Genomic DNA, 19,718 nt, shown 5'->3' with positions numbered 1-19,718 from the left:
ATTGCCCTTGTTTAATTTACAAGTCTTTCTACAGCCTTAGTTATTTGATTTGTCAAAGTAAATTTGTTCTATCTCAAGAATTGTACCATTTTTTGTTGTTAACGTAAATTAAACATAATTTTACTGTTTTATGATACTGATGGATTTTTTTTCCAGACAACTGCCCCAGTGGATGAGCAAGTTGAGTGTGAAAGTGAGGAAAAGTCAAGTAATGAACAAACTCTCCAGGAGGGAAAAAATCCTCAAAATGAAGGTTTTGGAGGTAATGAGAGTTTGTTAATTATCTTCCACCAAATCGATTCGCCTCAGTATTTGTTTCTGCTTACTGCCACTCATTAACAAGCAAACACTTTTTGATGATTTAATATTATCTGAATTTTGGCATTGTATTCTTGAAAATATTGTTTCATTAATAATAGATTAATGCTCAGCCAGATGGATTAATGTTTGTACAGACCCTTAACCTTCATGATTGTAAGAGTATTTAAACAACATATAAGAAAATCCTGCATGTTTGTACTTGTCTTCAACTGCTAACACTAAACCAACCTCCGTAAACTATTCCAATTTCCCTACATTTAATGTCTTCATGTACTGTGTAAGACAACTTGTTCTATTTATCTACTATTATGATCCCTCTCAAAACTGTTTAACTGCCTATATGACATTCAGTAATTGAATAGACGTTTCCTGATTAGGTGTCTGTTTGCTTCTTGAAAATGCTGCATGGTGCATTTGCTATATGAATACAAGTTCTTGTTTTGCTCCCACATTTCAGTTACCCAGCTGATCTCTCTATCCTGATATGTTAGCTCCTAAACAATGAGCTTTAATTTTCTACAAAAATCTTCTGTTTCTGTTCCTAACATCAGAGGACAAGGGTTTAAGGGAAGGAGTAAAAGGTCTAGAGGAAGAATTTAGTCAACCAAAGGGTAGCTGGAATCAAGAATGACCGAATGGGTGGTGAGAACTTTTAAGAAGGATCTGTATTAGCAATTGAATTGTCAATTCACTGGTAGATAGTAGACCAAGTGCTACTCAATTGGATTAAATAATATTTAGTACTTGGCATGGTGGGCCAAAGAGCCTGTTTCTGTGCTGCTTGATTCTGACCTTTTGTAAATCTAAGTTTCTCATTACTTATAGCACATGTTACTTCAAAAACTCCAGTAAGTTGGTCAAACTTGATTTCCCTCACAAAACCATGTTGACATTACATGATTACCTTGAATTTTTCTAAGTGTCCTGATGTTAAGTTATAACTTCCAATAAATTTCCAATGCTGTGTGTTTAAATCCTGCTTTCTTTGTACCTTTTAAAATAAAGGGACATTTGCTCTTTCCCAATCTAATGACGCCTTATCCACATCAAAGAAATTTTGGAAAATTAAAAATAATGCCTCAACCATATCATTATCCACTTTTAAGATATAAGGACAAAGTTCATCAGGATCTGGAGATTTATCAGTCTGAAACTCCTGACAGTTTCCTCAGTACCGCTTTCCTAGTGATTGTTATTGTGATATTTCTTACTTCTGCAATGTGGATATCATGGTTGTATTTTTCATCTATAGAATATATTATAGCTGAATATTAAGGACTTTAAAACAGTATCTTCAAAATATGTGACTGCTTTACCTTGGAGATCAAAGACAACGGGTAGTACCGATGTTAATCAGTTTATATTATGATAGTTTTAGTGTAAAGCAGATTTCTCAACATGAATCTGTCATAGAACATGGAATAGTACAGCACAGGAACAGGCCATTCAGCTGAACCACCTATAAAGTAAAACACCCAAATACTAATCCCTCCCACCCACTCCATGTCCATATTCCTTTATTTGCTTCTGCCATCATACTAGGCAGCGCATTCCAGGCATCCATGTCTCTCTAAGTAAAAAATATTTGCCCCTCGCAGCCCCTTTGAATCTACCCCCTCTCACCTTCATTGCATGCCTTTGGGTATTAGTTATTTCAACCCTGGGAAACCAATACTCTCTGTCCAGTCTATCTATGCCTCTTATAATCTTGTAAACATCTATCAGATCTCCCCTTAGCCTCCAGCACTCCAGAGAAAACAACCCAAATTTATCCAGCCTCTCGTGATGGCACATAACGTCTAAACCAGGTAGCATCCTGGTAAACCTCTTCTGCAGCCCTTCCAAAACCTCAACATCCTTCTTCTAGTGGGATGACCAGAGCTATGTGCAATAATCCAGATGTGGTCTAACAAGAGTGTTATAAAGTTGGAACATAACCTCCTGTCTTTTAAACTCAGTGACTCACCAAGCATTCCATAAGCCTACTTAACCACCTGATTGACCTGTGCAGCCAGTTTCAAGGAGCTATGAACTTGGATCCCAAAATCTCCCTGCTCAGCAACACTGTTAATGATCTTGCCCTTAACAGTGTACTGTCTCCTTGAAACTTCCCTATCAAGGTGCAACACCTCACATCTATCTGGGTTAAACTCCATCTGCCATTTCTCTGCTCATATCTGTAACTGACCTGTAGCGTATTATATTCTTTGTCAGTCTTCTACACCATCCACAACTCCATAATACAGTCCACAATACAGTCTTGGTATCATCTGCAAACTTTCTACACATCTATCTACATTTTCATCCAGGTCATTTATATACATCACAAACTGCAGAGGTCTCAGTGCATATCCCTGCAGAACACCACTAATTACAGGCCCCTTGACCACTACCTTCTGTCTTCTATATGCAAGCTGGTTTTGACTCCAAAACTGCTAATTCATCACAGACGCCATCGTAATCTTCTGGATTAGCCTCCCATGAGGGACTTTGTCCAAATGTAGACAACATCCACTGCCCTAGCCCCATCAAGCTCTCGTCACCTTGTCAAAGAAATTCAGTCAGGTTGGTAAGGCACACCCTGCCATGCACAAAGCCATGCTGGCTCCTATGTCCTAACCCTAAGAATTTTCTCCAGCAATTTTCCTACAACTGACATGAGACTCAGCGATCTAAAGTTCCCAGGATTCTCCCTTGTTCCCCTCTTAAATAGAGGTACAACATTAACCACTTGCCAGTCTAGTGGACCTCACCTTTGGTCAGAGAGGACATGAAAGTACTGGTCAAGGGCCCAGCAATCTCATCTCTTGCTTCTTTCCATAGCCTGGGTAAATGTCATCAGGCCCTGGGAATCTATTCACCTTAATACTTATTAGGAGGCCCAACACTTCCTCCTCCTTAGCCTCTCAATACCCTAACCTATTTATAGCACTCAGTGTTGACCTCTTGATCCTCCATATCCTTTTCCTTGGTAAACACTGAAGCAAAGTACTAATTAAGCATCTCACTCACGTTTTCCACATCCAAGCAGATGTTTCCCCCTTTATCCTTGAGTGGTCTCACACTCTCCCTAGTTATTCACTTCTTGATATATGTATGGAATGCCTTGGGTTTCACCTTAATCCTACTTTCCAAGGACTTTTCATGGCCCCTCCTGGCTTTCTTAATTCCCTCCTTGAGTTCTTTTTTGGCTTCCTTATTATTCTCATGTGTTTCATTTGATCCTAACTTACGAGGCTTTACATACTTTCCCTTTTGCTTCATGACTAAATCCATTATCTCTCTGGATATCCAAGGTTCTCTTATCTTTCTATCCCCATCAATCCTTCTAACATCCTTCTGTGCAATTGATTTTTAAACAACCTCCACATGTCTGATGTGGACTTGTCAGAAAAAAGGTGTTCCCAATTAACACTTCTTAGTTCTTGTGTTATGCTCTCGTCATTTGCCCAACTCCAATGTAAAACTCTCCACCGAGGCCCATGCCCATCTTTATCTATAGCTATCCTGAAAGGATTTAAGGAGTTGTGGTTACTGTTCCCTAAATGTTCATCCACTAAAACGTCAGTCACCTGGCCAGGCTTATTAACCAACACCAGGTCTAGTAAGAAACCTCCCTGGTTTCTTAACAAATTCTGTCCTATCTAAACTCCTTGCACTAAGAATGCCCCAGTTTATATTAGTTGAAATCCACCAATGCAACAACCTTATCATTTTTACACATTTCCTTAATCTGATTACATATAGAAAATCTACAACACAATACAGGCCCTTTGGCCTACATGTACTTACTTTAGAAATTACCCATAGCCCTCTATTTTTCTAAGCTCCATGTACCTGTCCAGGAGTCTCTTAAAACACCCTATTGTATCTACCTCCACCACTGTCACCAGCAGTCCATTCCACGCACTCACTACTCTCTGCGTTTTTCTCTCTGTACCTACTACCAAGCACCCTAAAACTGTGCCCTCTCGTGTTAGCCATTTCAGCCCAGGGGAAAAGCCTCTGACTATCCACACGATCTATGCCTGTTGTCTTATACACCTCTATCAGGTCACCTCTCATCCTCCATCACTCCAAGGAGAAAAGGCCGAGTTCACTCAACCTATTCTCATAAGGCATACTCCGCAATCCAGGTAACATCCTTGTATATCTCTTCTGCACCCTTTCTATAATTTACACATCCTTCCTGTAGTAAGGTGACCAGAACTGAGCACAGTATTCCAGGTGGGGTCTGACCAAGGTCCTTTGTAGCTGTAACATTACCTCTCGGCTCTGAAACTCAATTCCATGGTTGATGAAGGCCAATACACCATGTGCCTCCTTTACCACACAGTCAACTTGTGCAGCAGCTTTCAGTGTTTTATGGACTTGGACCCCAAGATCCCTCTTATCCTCCAGACTGCCAAGAGTCTTACTATTAATATTATATTTTGTGATCCTATTTGACCTACCAAACTGAACGACCTCACATTTTCCTGGGTTGAACTCCCATCTGCCACTTCTGAGCCCAGTTTTGCATCCTATCGATATCCCGCTGTAACCTGACAGCCCCCCACACTATCCACAGCACCTCCAACCTTCGTATCATCAGCTAATTTACTAAGCCATCCCTCCACTTCCTCATCCAGGTCATTTTATAAAAATCACAAAGACAAGGGATCCCAGAACAGATTTCTGAGGCACACCACTGGTCACCAAGCTCCATGCAGAATATGACCAGTCTACAACCACTCTGCTTTCTATGGGCAAGCCTATTCTGGATCCACAAAGCAATGTTCCCTTGGATCCCATGCCTCTTTACTTTCTCAATAAGCCTTGCATGGGGTACCTTATCAGATGCCTTGCTGAAATCCATATACACTACATCTACTGCTCTACCTTCATCAAGGTGTTTAGTTACATCCTCAAAAAATTCAGTCAAGCTCGTCAGGCACGATCTGCCCTGGACAAAGCTATGCTGACTATTCCTAATTATGCCTTTCCAAATGTTCATAAATCCTGCCTCTCAGGATCTTCTCCATCAACTTATCAACCATGGAGGTAAGACTCACTGGCCTATAATTTCCAGGGCTATCTCTACTCCCTTTCTTGATTAAGGGAACAACATCTTCAACCCTCCAGTGCTCCGGAACATCTCCTGTCCCCATTGATGATCCAAACTCAGCAATCTCCTCCCTCGCCTCCCACAGTAGCCTGGGGTATATCTTGTCTGGTCCTGATGACTTGTCAAACTTGATGCTTTCCAAAAGCTCCATCACATCCTCTTTCTTAATGTCTATATGCTCAAGCTATGTCTATATGTACCTCAATGTCCCTGTGTCTATTAGGGGGGCTTGGTACAATCCCATCAGTGTGATTGCATCCTTCCTATTCCCGAGTTCTATCCAACTCGACTCAGTGCTTAACTCCTCCATTACATCTCCCCTGAGTGCAGCTGTGATATTGTCCTTGATTACAACTCCCCTATCCTGCTCTTACCACCTCCTCTACCTTTTCTAAAATTTTGAAAACCTGGTACATTAATCACCCTTTCCACAGTGGCCACAGTGGAAATCTGCACTGACTTCTTAATACCCATGTTTCTTCTGGTGGTTACGTATCTACTGTCTGAAGCCTGTACTCTGGGTGTCACCACCTCTTCGAAAGCATCATCTATAATATCTTCAGCTTCCCAAATGATCCTGAGTACATCTAACTCCAGCTCCAGCTCTGTGACCCTGTCAGTCAGGCACTGAAGTTGAGTGCACTTCCTGCAGATGTAGTCATTAGGGAAAATGTCAGGTATTCTGAATTCTCACATCTGACAGGAGGACCATTTCACCTTGACTATACATTAAAAAAAAGAGAAAAATACTTCCCTCTTCATAACTGCTTCCGCCTGTTCACACTAAAGCCTGTCAAGCCAAAGCCTTCTCACTCTTATCACTGGCTCACCCTAACAATGGCTGCTGCACTTGAGACTACTATTTTGTTGCAGCTGAGTTTAGACCTCTGACGTCGACACTTAATGCACCAGCCTTGCATTCGCTCCCCAAACTTCGATAGCCTCTGAGGCTGTCACTTATCATGCCTGCGCAGCCCAGAAGGTTTATAAACTACAACTTTTTCTTTCTTTATATAACATTTTACAGATTTAACAGAAACCTCTGAAATGAGAGAGAATTTTCAGCGCCAGTTACAGGAAATAATGTCTGCTACAAGAGTGGAGAAATCGGTGGGACACCGTGCAGCTGCATCAAGGGGAATTCTGGAATACTCCCCTTCAGCTGATGGTGCTCTTCGTGCAGGGCGTAGCAGAGCACTGGAATCCCTCAGGTCTCTGGAATGTTGACTTTTAAATGGTGTTTTTTTTTGCAAAGAAGTTATAGAATGTTTTGGTATAGTTTTGTTAAATGCCTTGTAGACATAATGTTTATTTTTAATGGTTATAATGTGGACATACATGCCCACACTGCTCAAATAATGCAATGTGTTTAGTCTGAGAATTAGATTGCGTGTCTCAAATGCATTTTTAAACTTAAGTGTTTCATTCTTATTTTTATTTGCAGTTCAGCTACGTTATTAAATTCCAGTTTTATTCATTGATCTAATGAGAATTCAATAGCTTAGAATTTGTATTCAGTTTTACTCATAGGATGGATGCCATTAAATTGGAAAGCGTGTTGAGGAGATTTACAAGAATGTTGCCAAGACTCAAGGGACAGAGGTGTAGAAAATTATGAGGAGCATAGATAGGGTGATATTCTCTTTCCCAGGGTTGGGGAATCAATAATTAAAGGACCATAGGTTTTGGGGTGAGGGGGAAAGATTTATTAGAACCCTGAAAGGCAACATTTTTACCCAGAGGATAGTCCATATATGAATGATTGCCAAAGGAAGTGCTTTCCTTCACATCTAAAAGCCAGTTCGACAGGTGCATGGGTAGGAAAGATTACAAGGGACTCACTTTGATAGAAATCTTGGACCATTTGGGCTAAAGAGCCTCTTTACAGTTTCCTGCCGAAAATAATACAATTATTTATTTGAAAATATTAGAGCCATCAGTTTATGAACACAGATGTTCCACTTGCATCTGCACATTCAGTACACTGGAAACAGTGCAGAATACGTGTAGGAAGATGTTGCTAGGACTTGAGGGACTAAGTTATAGAGGGAGGTTGAGCAGACTAGGACTTGAAATGTAGAAGAACAAATGGAGGTGTATAAATCTCTGAGGTGCATAGATGGGTGAATGCATGCAGTCTGTTCTCCAGGACTGGACAATCAAGAGCTGAGTTTAAGGTAAGAGTTGAGAGATTTAACAGGAATCTGAGAAAAAGCTTTTTCACCCAAAGGGTGGCCCTTTTACTGAATGAGCAGCCTGAAGAACTGGTTAAAACAGGTATATTAACAACATTTAGAAGACACTTAGACAGGTACCTGAAAAGGAAAGGTTAAAGGGGATATGGGTGAAATGTGAGTAATTAGGATTAGCATAGATGGACATCTTGATTAATATAGACTGGGCCAAAAAACCTTTTTTCATGCAGTTTGATTCTAACTCAATGATTCTCATATCCTGATCTTTAGGTGCTCACATCCAGCTGTAATGGACATCAATACAGAACCATCACAAAATGAGCAGATCATTTGGGATGATCCTACAGCTAGGGAAGAGAGAGCCAAGCTGGCCAACAATATGCAGTGGCCTAGCAGCCCCTCTCAGTACTCCGAGCAGTTCCAGAAGAACACAGAGCAGATGGTGGAGCGAAATACAGAACACAGAGAATCTTTAACTGATTCAGAAATGGCTGCAATTGGTACTTTAAACTATTTTTCCTGCACCTTAAAAGTTATTGTTTACTCAATTTTTAGAATTCATTTAAGTGTGTTTTTGGATAATATTTTCCATCAGTTGTTCTGTCTTTGTGATGCTAAAACAGCAGCAAACAATGAGCTGCTAGATTTTGTAAAATATTTAAAATTTCAAGTGGCCTTCTGTGATATTTAATACTCACATAAATGCCATATTAGAAACATCTTAAGGCCTTGATTTGTGTATAAAAACATATTTAGTAAGGAGGGAAGGAAAGGCAATTTATTTGTAACTCTTCATTAAACTTCATTCCCAGTTTTCCAAGATTTCCACAATATCTATTGGAATGAATTATACCAATACAGAGAAATTTCAAATAACTCATCTATTTCAAACAGTATGTTTATGAATTTTTGAATTCTTCTTTAAATTTAAAAATGAATATGCCACAGATGTCACCAGCTTCATAGAGACCTGAAAGGATGAGTGTGTGCCTTCGAGAATATAACCTAAACCAAAAGCCATAGATGTACTAGGAGATAAGCAGTTGGCTGAGAGTTAGATCAGTAGCATTCAAAACAGATCATCTTTGAAGAACTAAAAAGCTATTCTAATTGAAGAGACTGAATCTGATGCATGCAAGCTCTGCAGGGTTTGCATTCTATTGCTTCCTACAAGGTGAAACCTAGAATCATGAATGGTTGTGATGCTTCACCTTCCCCCCTCCCCCCCCACACCAATGAGCTCAAAGCCTTTTACGTATGCTTTCAAAGGGAGAATAAACTATACCTGTCTGAATCCGTGCAGTATCTGATGACCCTGTGATCTCGGTCTCGGAGGCTGATGTCAGGACATCTTTCAGGAGGATGAATCCACGCAAGGTATCAGGTCTCAATGGTGTAAGTGGTAGGGCATTGAAAACCTGTGCTAACCAGCTGGCAGAAGTACTCAAGAACAGATTCAATCTACTGTGGCGACCCATTTCCTGGCACATCCGAACCGGCTCACAATTAGATAGCCTACGGGGGTTTGCGAGCACAGAGCTTTGGAGCCTCTGCGCCACGGGGGGCAGGTTGAGGGAGGCTTAAAAGTGAGGCTGAGGATTTCGAATAAAGTTTTTTCCTTCGACTGCAGTTACCGACTCCATGTCGTAATTTTAGCGCTGCATGTAGCACACCGCTACAATTGGTGACCCCGACGGTCCAAACGATTTTTGGACCAGAAATGACCGACGTCGCCTCTGTTCATGCGGTTTCGTTGAAACTGCCGGGTTTCTGGACACAGCGACCGAACCTATGGTTCCAGCAAGCCGAAGCCCAATTCCACGTTCGCCAGATCACCTCAGAAGACACCCGCTACTACTACGTGGTGAGCTCCCTCGACCAGGACACAGCGGCCCAAGTCGCGGAGTTCGTACAGTCTCCCCCAGCGGACGGCAAGTACACGGAATTCAAAGCCCTGCTCCTCAGGACTTTCGGACTCTCACGGCGCGAGCGGGCTGCCCGTTTACTGCACCTGGATGGCTTGGGCGACAGACTGCCTTCGGCTTTAATGAATGAGATGTTGTCTCTGGCCGACAGACACACACCCTGCCTCATGTTTGAGCAGGCATTCCTGGAGCAGCTGCCCGAGGACATACGCCTGCTGCTGTCCGACGCGGATTTCAGTGACCCCCGGAAGGTGGCAACCCGGGCGGACTTGCTGTGGAACGCCAAAAAGGTGAGCGGGGCGTCCATCCCAGCCACGCTCCCAGCAGCAAACCAGTACAGGCCCGGCCGCGGAGCCCGCCAACCCCCGGCCCAATGAACACTGGTGCTTCTACCACCAACGGTGGGGCGCAGAAGCCCGCCATTGTCGCCCGCCCTGCAAGTTCCCGGGAAACGCCAGGGCCAGCCGCCGCTGATGGCTACGGCGGCTGGCCATCGGGATAGCCTCCTGTATGTGTGGGACAGAAGGTCGGGACGCCGGTTTTTGGTCGACACTGGTGCCGAGATCAGCGTTTTACCTCCGACGAGTTACGACACCCGCAGCAGGGCACCGGGGACCCCCTGAGGGCCGTGAACGGCAGCACTGTAAGGACCTATGGCACCCGTCAGGTGCAGCTACAGTTCGGCTCCAGCCAGTTCACGTGGGACTTTACACTGGCCGCCGTAGCCCAACCGCTTCTGGGTGCGGATTTTTTGCGGACTCACAGCCTACTGGTCGACCTGCCCAGGAAGAGACTGGTACACGCCGAGACCTTTCAGATGTTCTCCCTGGGTGCAGCCCAGTTGCCAGCCCCTCACCTCAGCTCCATCACGCTGTCCGACAACGACTTCACCAGGGTCCTGGCGGATTTCCTATCGGTTCTGGCACCACAGTTCACAGCGGCCATGCCCCGACACGGTGTACAGCACCACATCCCGACCCAGGGACCACCCCTCCACGCCGGCGCTTGGCGGCTTCCCCCGGACAAGCTCCGACTGGCGAAGGAGTTCCAGAGGATGGAGGAATTAGGGATCATCCGGCGGTCCGACAGCCCATGGGCCTCCCCCCTGCACATGGTGCCGAAAGCGACGGGAGGCTGGAGACCGTGCGGCGACTACCGCAGGCTGAACGAGGCTACCACACCGGACCGCTACCCTGTGCCGCACATTCAGGACTTTGCAGCAAACCTGCACGGCGCACGGATCTTCTCCAAGGTAGACCTCGTCCGAGGGTACCATCAAATCCCGATGCATCCTGACGATGTCCCCAAAACGGCTCTCATCACCCCGTTTGGCCTTTTCGAGTTCCTCCGCATGCCGTTCGGTCTGAAGAATGCCGCACAGACGTTCCAGCGGTTAATGGACACGGTGGGAGGGGACCTGGACTTCGCATTCATCTATTTGGACGACATCCTCATAGCCAGCAGCAGTCGTCAGGAGCATTTGTCCCACCTCCATCAACTCTGCGCCCGACTGAGTGAGTACGGTCTTACAATCAACCCCGCCAAATGCCAGTTCGGACTCGATACCATTGACTTCCTGGGCCACAGGATTACTAAAGACGGGGCAACCCCTTTGCCCGCTAAGGTAGATGCGGTCCGCCACTTCCCCCGACCCACCACGATCAAAGGCCTTCAAGAATTCGTAGGTATGGTCAATTTCTACCACCGCTTCCTCCCTTCAGCTGCCCGGATCATGCGCCCCCTGTTCGCCCTGATGTCGGGTCCGAGCAAGGACATTACCTGGGACGAGGAGTCTGCCGCCGCTTTCGTTCAAACGAAGGAAGCTTTGGCGAACGCCGCAATGTTAGTACATCCCAGAATGGACGCCCCTACCGCCCTCACAGTGGACGCATCTAACACGGCAGTCGGTGGGGTGCTGGAGCAACTCATCGCAGGTCGCTGGCAACCCCTGGCGTTTTTCAGCAAACACCTGCGGCCACCCGAGCTCAAGTACAGTGCTTTCGACCGGGAACTGTTGGCGCTCTACCTGGCAATCCGGCATTTCAGGTACTTCCTAGAAGGTCGGCCCTTCACCGCGTTCCCGGACCACAAACCGCTTACCTTTGCGTTTACGAAAGCGTCCGACCCCTGGTCGTCCCGCCAGCAACGCCACCTGTCCTACATCTCTGAATACACAACGGATGTCCGGCACGTCTCGGGTAAGGACAATGTCGTGGCGGATGCGCTCTCTCGCCCTACCGTTCATGCCCTTTCCCAAGGGGTAGACTTTGAGGCACTGGCAGAGGCACAGCAGGCAGATGAGGAGATTCCGAGTTACAGAACCGCAGTCACCGGTTTGCAGCTCCAGGACCTCCCCGTAGGCCCGGGTGAGAGGACCCTACTCTGTGACGTCGCCACCAGCCAGCCCCGTCCCGTCGTCCCGACAGCCTGGCGGCGCCATGTTTTCAACTCCATTCATAACTTGGCGCATCCCTCCATCCGGACAACTGTCCGGATGGTTTCCAGCAGGTTCGTTTGGCACGGACTCCGCAAACAGGTCAGTGAATGGGCCAAAACGTGCATGCACTGCCAGACGGCCAAGGTGCAGTGGCACACCAAAGCCCCACCGCAGCAGTTCCATCCCGCCCACCGGCGTTTCGACCACATTCATGTGGATATCATGGACCCCCTGCCAGTGTCGCGCAGAGCGCGGCACCTCCTGACTATCGTGGACCGGTTCACAAGATGGCCAGAGGTGGTCCTGCTCACTGACACCACCTCCGAATCTTGCGCCCAAGCCCTGATCACCACCTGGATATCTCGCTTTGGTGTACCGGCCCACATTACCTCCGATAGAGGCGCCCAGTTCACCTCCAGCCTGTGGTCAGCTATGGCCAGCCTTTTGGGGTCTCAGCTGCACCACACAACTGCTTACCACCCACAGTCGAACGGGCTAGTGGAGCGTTTCCACCGTCACCTGAAGTCGGCCCTCATCGCCCGCCTGCGAGGAGCCAACTGGGCGGACGAGCTTCCCTGGGTCCTACTCGGCATTCGCACAGCGCCCAAGGACGACCTGCACGCCTCGTCGGCAGAGTTGGTATACGGCGCGCCCCTGGTCGTCCCCGGGGAGTTCCTACCAGCCTCACGGGGGCAAGAGGAAGATCCAGCAGCAGTCCTGGGCAGACTACGCGAGAAGCTAGGTAACCTGGCCCCCATACCCACTTCACAGCACGGGCTTAACCCGACCTGCGTACCCAAAGACCTGCAGAACTGTAAGTTTGTGTTTGTACGAAGGGGCGGGTATCAGCCACCGCTGCAGCGGCCATACGAGGGGCCGTTTATGGTGCTCCGGAACAACGGGTCCACGTTCGTGCTGGATGTTGGGGGGAAAGAGGAGGTTTTCACGGTGGACCGCCTCAAACCGGCCCATGTGGACCTGGCGCAACCGGCCGAGTTTCCGGCACCTCGGCGCAGAGGCCGACCTCCCAAGCAGGTTCCGGCCCAGACTGTGGACATTGGGGGGTGTATCGCCTGTTCTTGGGGGGGGGGTTATGTGGCGACCCATTTCCTGGCACATCCGAACCGACTCACAATTAGATAGCCTACGGGGGTTTGCGAGCACAGAGCTTTGGAGCCTCTGCGCCACGGGGGGCAGGTTGAGGGAGGCTTAAAGGTGAGGCTGAGGATTTCGAATAAAGTTTTTTCCTTCGACTGCAGTTACCAACTCCGTGTCGTAATTTTAGCGCTGCATGTAGCACACCGCTACACTACCACTGTTGCAGTCGGAGTTTCCCACTTACTTCAAAAGAGCCACAATTCACAATTATACATGTGCCCAAGAAGAGCAGGGTGAGCTGCCTCAATGACTATCACCTATTTGTACTCACTTCTACTGTAGTGAAGTGTTTTGAGAAATTGGTCATAGCCAAAATCAGCTTCTGCCTAAGGAAGGTCCTAGACCCGTCACAATTTCCCTATTGCCACAAAAGTTCTATAGTGGGTGCAGCCTCACTAGCTGTCAACTTGGCCTTGGATTACCTGGACAATAGCAATACCTACGTCATGCTTCTGTTTATTGTTTCCCTCTCGGTATTCAACACCTTCATACCCTCAGTGCTAATCAACAATCTCCAAAACCCAGGTCTCTTTACCTCCCTCTATATCTGGACCCTTGACTCCCTCTTTGGGAGACCAGAGTCAGTGCAGACAAAGGAGAGTCAGTGAATGTTGTTTACTTGAATTTTCAGAAGGCCTTTGACAAGTTGGTGCAAATGATGCTACTTAACAAGATAAGAGCCTATGGTATTACTGGAAAGAATCTAGCATAGATAGATTGGCTGAATGGCAGGTGGCAAAGAGTGGGAATAAAGAGGGCCTTTTTGGTTGTCTGCTGGTTATTAGTGGTGTTCTGCAGGGATCTCTGTCGGGACCACTTCGCAATGTTGTATATTAATGCCTTGGATGATGAAGTTGATGGCTTTGTAGCCAAGATTGTAGTTAACACAAAGATAGGTGGAGGGGCAGGTAGTGTTAAGGAAGCAGGGAGTCTACAGAAGGACTTTTGGCAGTGGCAGATAGAATATAGTGTAGGGAAGTGTAGTGGTGTCGTACCTCACCCCTTAGTTCAGCTACTTACAATGCAGTCCTAACATCTCTACCCCAGTGTCTCCACAACAGTTCACACCTCCATTCATGCAAAGTGAAAACTAATGACCCTTACCTCTATGACTCTTAATGACCCTCATGTGATTGCTATACCTTTAAACATCTCACAGAGTATATAAGCTGGAAGCTACTCACCATGGATTAGAAGAAGCCTCAGATGAATGGCAAAATATTTTCTAGACAGCACAGCAAGTCCAGTTGCCTTAACTTACTACTGCTTGATATGATTGTGTATAGTTTTTTTTACATGTTGATGAAGTCTTTGATATTGACTCTACTTATGTTGCAGAAATTCCACATGAAGTTGTAGCAGCAAAATGTGACACTTCAATGAAAGATGATCACCTCACCCCTACACCTCAAGCACCCAGTATTGCTTTTCCGCTAGCAAAACCTCCAGTGGCACCACAGCCTAAAGAACAGGTCGGGAAATACTCAGAATTTATTGTAACAAGGAAGTGATTTGTAAGAGAGGAATATTAACATGATGCTCATACAAATCATCTACACAAGTACACTATTTTTCTCCAAGCTTTTTGAATCCTAACCAAATTTAGATTTAACCTTAACATTCTGCTTGTACAATAACTTTAAAGAATCAATAACAACACACTTCTGAATTGTTTCTGCTCTTTTCAAGCAAAAGATGTGCTGAGATTTTATTTTGTATTTCAGTCTAGTGTTTATGTTCACTTTTTTCGTAATCTAGGCTTTAGACATTTTTTTCCTCAGTGTCTCAGTAGGTGCTGAGCCTCAATAATCATAAAGCCATGACATCTAATGTCTCCAGAGATTTCAAATTCCAGCAGATGAAGAAAATGTCTTGCTGTGTCTGTGGTTCCAAGTAGCTCATGACCATATTAATAACTTTCACTTCTATTATGCCTTGAATATACAACGGATCCCAGTTAATTGGGACCAGTACATTTTGGCCCAATTTCTTGGAAATATAGTGGATTCCAGTAAATTGAACTATCAGTTAATTGGCTCAGTTGCTTACTTGGGACATCTCTTAAAGAACCAAAACTAATTGAGAAAATCATCGGGATCACCTTTCTTGGGACCCTATGCTGCTTAATTGGGACAAGGGACTGTTGCTGAACTTATGTCAGTTGTACAAGCTTGTGTGGTCATTAGACATAATACCGTGCTTAATGTGAACAGTTTTTAAATAGTATCAGTTGCATGTGTTTGTCTTAAAAAAGCAGTGATTTTTTGTCACTGATAGTTGGTGAGAAATAAGCAGTAAGAGTTCAGAACTGCTGTGGTCACTGCAGTTTCAAGCTTTCAGACTTGGAGATGCCAGAAATGACTTCACTACTTCCAACAAGTTAGGAACTACGAAGAATTTGAAGGTATCGACAATCATCTTCAATGTTACAATGAAAGTGAAGATTTGGAGGATTCAATTGCAGGCAACTCCCTAGGTGTTTGCACTAATTTTGTTCATTTACAATCAAAGGAACATGGCAGTATACGCTGGATGAATTCCTTCTTTGGCAACTATTTGGAATTAATCCAGTTTTATAGTACTGTAGAGGTATTGGTAGTGCACTAATTTGTTCTGTATTTCATTTGAATACATAACTTGTTACTTGGTTTGTTTTTTTAATATACCTTTTAACTATTTCCAGAAAACTTTATTTTGGCCCAATTAAGTGGCTACCCCAAATGATGAAGTTTTCTCATCAGTCCCAATGTGCCTTGGTTAACTGGAATGTCATCATCATCATCATCATTATTATATGCTGCGTCGATCATTGTCTTCCATCTGTCCTTTGACTCCTTTCACACTGTTGTTCTTATTCTTTTCTCTATCCATGACCACGATTGTTCTTGGCAGTTTTTTTTCTACAGATGTGGTTTGCCATTACCACCACCTGGGCATTGTTGTTACACGATGGGTAACTCTAACCATTATCGATACTCTTCAGGGATTGTTTGCTTGTTGTCAATGGTTGCATAACCAGGACTTGTGATATGCACCAGCTGCTCACGCTACCAGCTCCCATGGCTTCCCGTGACCCTGATTAGGGGAATAAGTAGATGCTGCACCTTGCCCAAGGGTGACCCGATTAGCGGATGGAAGGAGGACCTTGCACCTCCTTTGGTTAAGACATATCTCCACCCCACCATCCAACTGGAATCTACTGTAGTTAAAAAGGTATTTAAAAAAAGACAAATTACATTTTTAAATGAAATACAGAACAAATGAGAACAGTACCAATATTACTTCAGTAGTATAAAACTGTATTGGTTCCTAATAGTCATTGGTGGAGAAATTCATCCAATGTATGTTACTGTGTTCTTTTCATTGATTATAAACAAACAAAATCAGTGCAGACACCTAGTGCAGATAATGGGCTGTCTTCCTGCACGAAGTAGTGTCGTAATTCATCAATAAGTTTCTTGGCCCAAGCACACACAACTGACACTATTCAAAAACTGTTCACTCTCAGCACAATGTCTAACAACCACACAAGTGCAGGTGACTGAGGCTAGATAAAAACTGTTCAGCAAGAGTGTCCTGCCCCAATTAAGCAGCATGATGTCCCAAATAAACAAAGACAATCCTAGCTATTTTCTCAATTAGTATTTTTTTCTTTAATAGGTGGCTTCCCTGGTTAATCAATTTTTAAATTTGCCAGTGGCTTTCCCAAAAGCCAGACAAGGCTGGGAGGCTTAGGGGAAATGCAAGGTCAAATGCAAGTTGGAATCACTAATCCTTGAAAAATCTAAGGGATAGATGTGAGTTTTAGTGTCATATGAGCTGAGGCAGAGTTGAGGGACGTTATGGAGGTGGAAATAGCTTCAACATTGCCAGATATTTGAGAAGTTCCTCTCAGAGATAGAGGCTGCAAACACTGATTCAGCTTCAGATGATTACAAGAGAGTAAATGAAGTTGGTGAGGAATGGAACTCTTACTAGTATTATGGTAAAACTTTCAGGTTGCTATTGGTGAGAATAATGAGCCTTCTGTTCAGCGGAGATTCCAGTTATCATCACTGAATCCTCAGGAACGGATTGACTACTGCCATCTGATCGAACAGCTAGGTGTGTTTTTTTTTTAATTTGTGCAGTATCTTAAAAAGAAAATATTCTACCACAATATTCATAATGATTCTTTAATGTGCTATTTTATTGTCATCCCACCTCTCCCTATCTCTGACTCCTCCCTTGACACTACATCTCTGACAAACCCCTGGGTCTCCCTTTCTCTGGCGACCTTGCCACTCTCTAACACTGACCCCTCCCCCATCTCTTCACATCTGCCAGTCATCCCCAGTTTCTGTACTATTTCCAAAAATGCTACATTTTTGGCATCATAGCATAGTTCATGAGATCTCTGCAAGTTTTTCCTTTCCATGTGGAACAATATTGTATTTGAGGCCTGACGAGTGATATATAAAGGTAGAACTCATGCCATTTTTTGTCAAACCCAGTTTCTGCATTTTGTTTTCACCACTTCACCATTTCCCTTTTGCCATCAAATATTCCCAAGTTTCTGTTCTTCCTATTTCTTCTACTTAGTACTGTTCAGTTAGTCTCTTCTTTCCAAATGTATCTTTTAATGCTTCATTGTGATAAATTTCATCTTTGTTTCCGTTCATCATCCTGAAGTCTGCTGATTTGATTTGATGCAAGTGATGCATTTCACTGTATATTTCAATGTAGGTATGACAAATAAAGCTGATCTTTATTTTTGAAGTATTCTAAATCTTCATTCTCCATTCAATTTTTTAACACTCACATACTGTGGTGCTATGTAACATTTAAGCAGCATTCAGGCAGTTGCAAATGATCGCAGTAAGATTTAGTATCACTGACACTGATGTGAAAATTGTCAAATATGTAAAAATACAATTAAAATACATAAATTAATATAAATCACAATATAGTACAGGAAAAGGAATAACTGAGAAACTTACTGGCTGTCGATGGAGGAGCAGCGTTTTTTATAGTTGCTGTTTCTAACTTGTTTTGAAAACTTATTTTAAAATGCAATATTGTTTTACGATGGGGGCTGCCAAAGCTACTAAAAAAGAAGAGCTCCTATAACTTTGGAATCTATTTTGGAGACACTTCGGAAGCATACAAATAAACCCTTGGAGGAGTTCCTGCAGAAATTTCAGCAACTCAGCGCTGAATTTAAAGACTAGATGTAAAATTGGATTCTATTCAAAAAAACTTTAAGTGAACACGATAACCAGATAAAAGAGAATGATGACACTTTGACAATGTTGGATGCGAAAATTGATGACCTAGAAAAGATCTGTGATAAACAGTCAAAGATTAATGAAAAATTAAGACAGAAGATTATCAGCTTAGAAAATAGAAGCAAAAGAAATAATTTATGAATTCTGAGTTTTAAAGAGTTAATAGAAGGTAATCAGCCTTCCAAATTTTTTGCAGACCTTTTGGCTGACTTATTTCCGAATATTTTTAAAATCTCCATCTAAAATAGACCGAGCTCATAGATCGTCAGTACCAAGACCAGGAGAATGACCCAGTTCAGTGATAATTTGTCTTCATGACTTTAAAACAAAGGAAATTTTAATTCGTGAATCTCGTCAGAAAGGCATGATTGATTATGAAGGCCAGAAGATCAGAATTGTGGAGGATTTTTCACCCAAGGTGTTGAATGAATGCTTCAAGTTTAAAAAGGTTATGTCAAAATTGTATAATAAAGGTTTCAAGCCCTCTCTTCGTTACCCTGCTTGTCTTAGAATCATTTTGAAAAATGGCTCTCAGAAATGGTTCCGTTCAAGAATTGCAGGGTTTTTAAATTTCCGAATCAGTATCAGAAGTTTAAATGTTCAATAATTCCCTATATAATTCTATGTTGCGTCTGACTGATGGATCCTTTTTTAGAAGCAGCAGTCTAACTGTTCATTACTTTCTTTTATGAACAATTTTAATTTTGTTTTTATTTTTAATTTTAGTTTAATTTTGCTCTGTTTTTTGTTGTGTCTTGTTGGAATGCAGTTAGTCTTGAAAATGTTTTGCTCAGCCAGTGCATTGTTTTGGGAGGGTAATGTTGGTAGGTTTAGCTGTCGACTGCTGTTTGGTCAACTTTCTCTCTTTGGGTGGGGGGGTGGGTTTCTTTCAGCTGTTTGGTTCTCTTAACTTCATTTGTTGCTTGGTTACTATATCTTAAAGCTCATTGTTTGGATTTAATATACATTCCAGTGGTTTTTATTCTAACCTCTCAAGTAATATTTAAAATGGATCGTATTATTAATTTTCTTAGTTTTAATGTGAAAGGATTAAACCATCCTGTGAAACATTATAAATAAGATATTTAATTATATTAAGAAATGGAATGTCTCAGTTATATTTTTACAAGAAACATATGTTTGTAAATGTGATAACGCGTCTTTTCAGCAGTTGGAAGGGATTATTGTTTCATTCCCCCTTTCAGGCTAAGGCTAGAGGAGTTGAAATTCTTACAGACAATTCAGTTTCTTTCGTTCAACATAATGTAGTGTCTGATACCAGTGGGCATTTTGTTATAGTCTCAGGGA

At 43.6% G+C, this 19,718-nt stretch overlaps 1 protein-coding gene across 3 annotated transcripts in view; it reads left to right on the top strand.

Annotated features, from left to right (window-relative positions):
* topbp1 (DNA topoisomerase II binding protein 1) overlaps positions 1-19,718 on the top strand; it is a 128,134-nt gene that overhangs the window by 93,107 nt on the left and 15,309 nt on the right. For all 3 annotated transcript variants that reach the window (XM_059945629.1, XM_059945628.1, XM_059945630.1), the window contains exons 19-23: positions 157-262; positions 6,456-6,639; positions 7,894-8,123; positions 14,482-14,615; positions 17,142-17,247. In XM_059945629.1, the coding sequence (XP_059801612.1) occupies positions 157-262; positions 6,456-6,639; positions 7,894-8,123; positions 14,482-14,615; positions 17,142-17,247 (760 nt within the window). The remainder of the gene's footprint in view (positions 1-156; positions 263-6,455; positions 6,640-7,893; positions 8,124-14,481; positions 14,616-17,141; positions 17,248-19,718) is intronic.

Source organism: Hypanus sabinus, chromosome 20, assembly GCF_030144855.1.
Source record: "Hypanus sabinus isolate sHypSab1 chromosome 20, sHypSab1.hap1, whole genome shotgun sequence".
In the NCBI taxonomy this organism is placed as follows: domain Eukaryota; kingdom Metazoa; phylum Chordata; class Chondrichthyes; order Myliobatiformes; family Dasyatidae; genus Hypanus; species Hypanus sabinus.
This window is presented reverse-complemented; position numbering and strand designations above follow the sequence as displayed.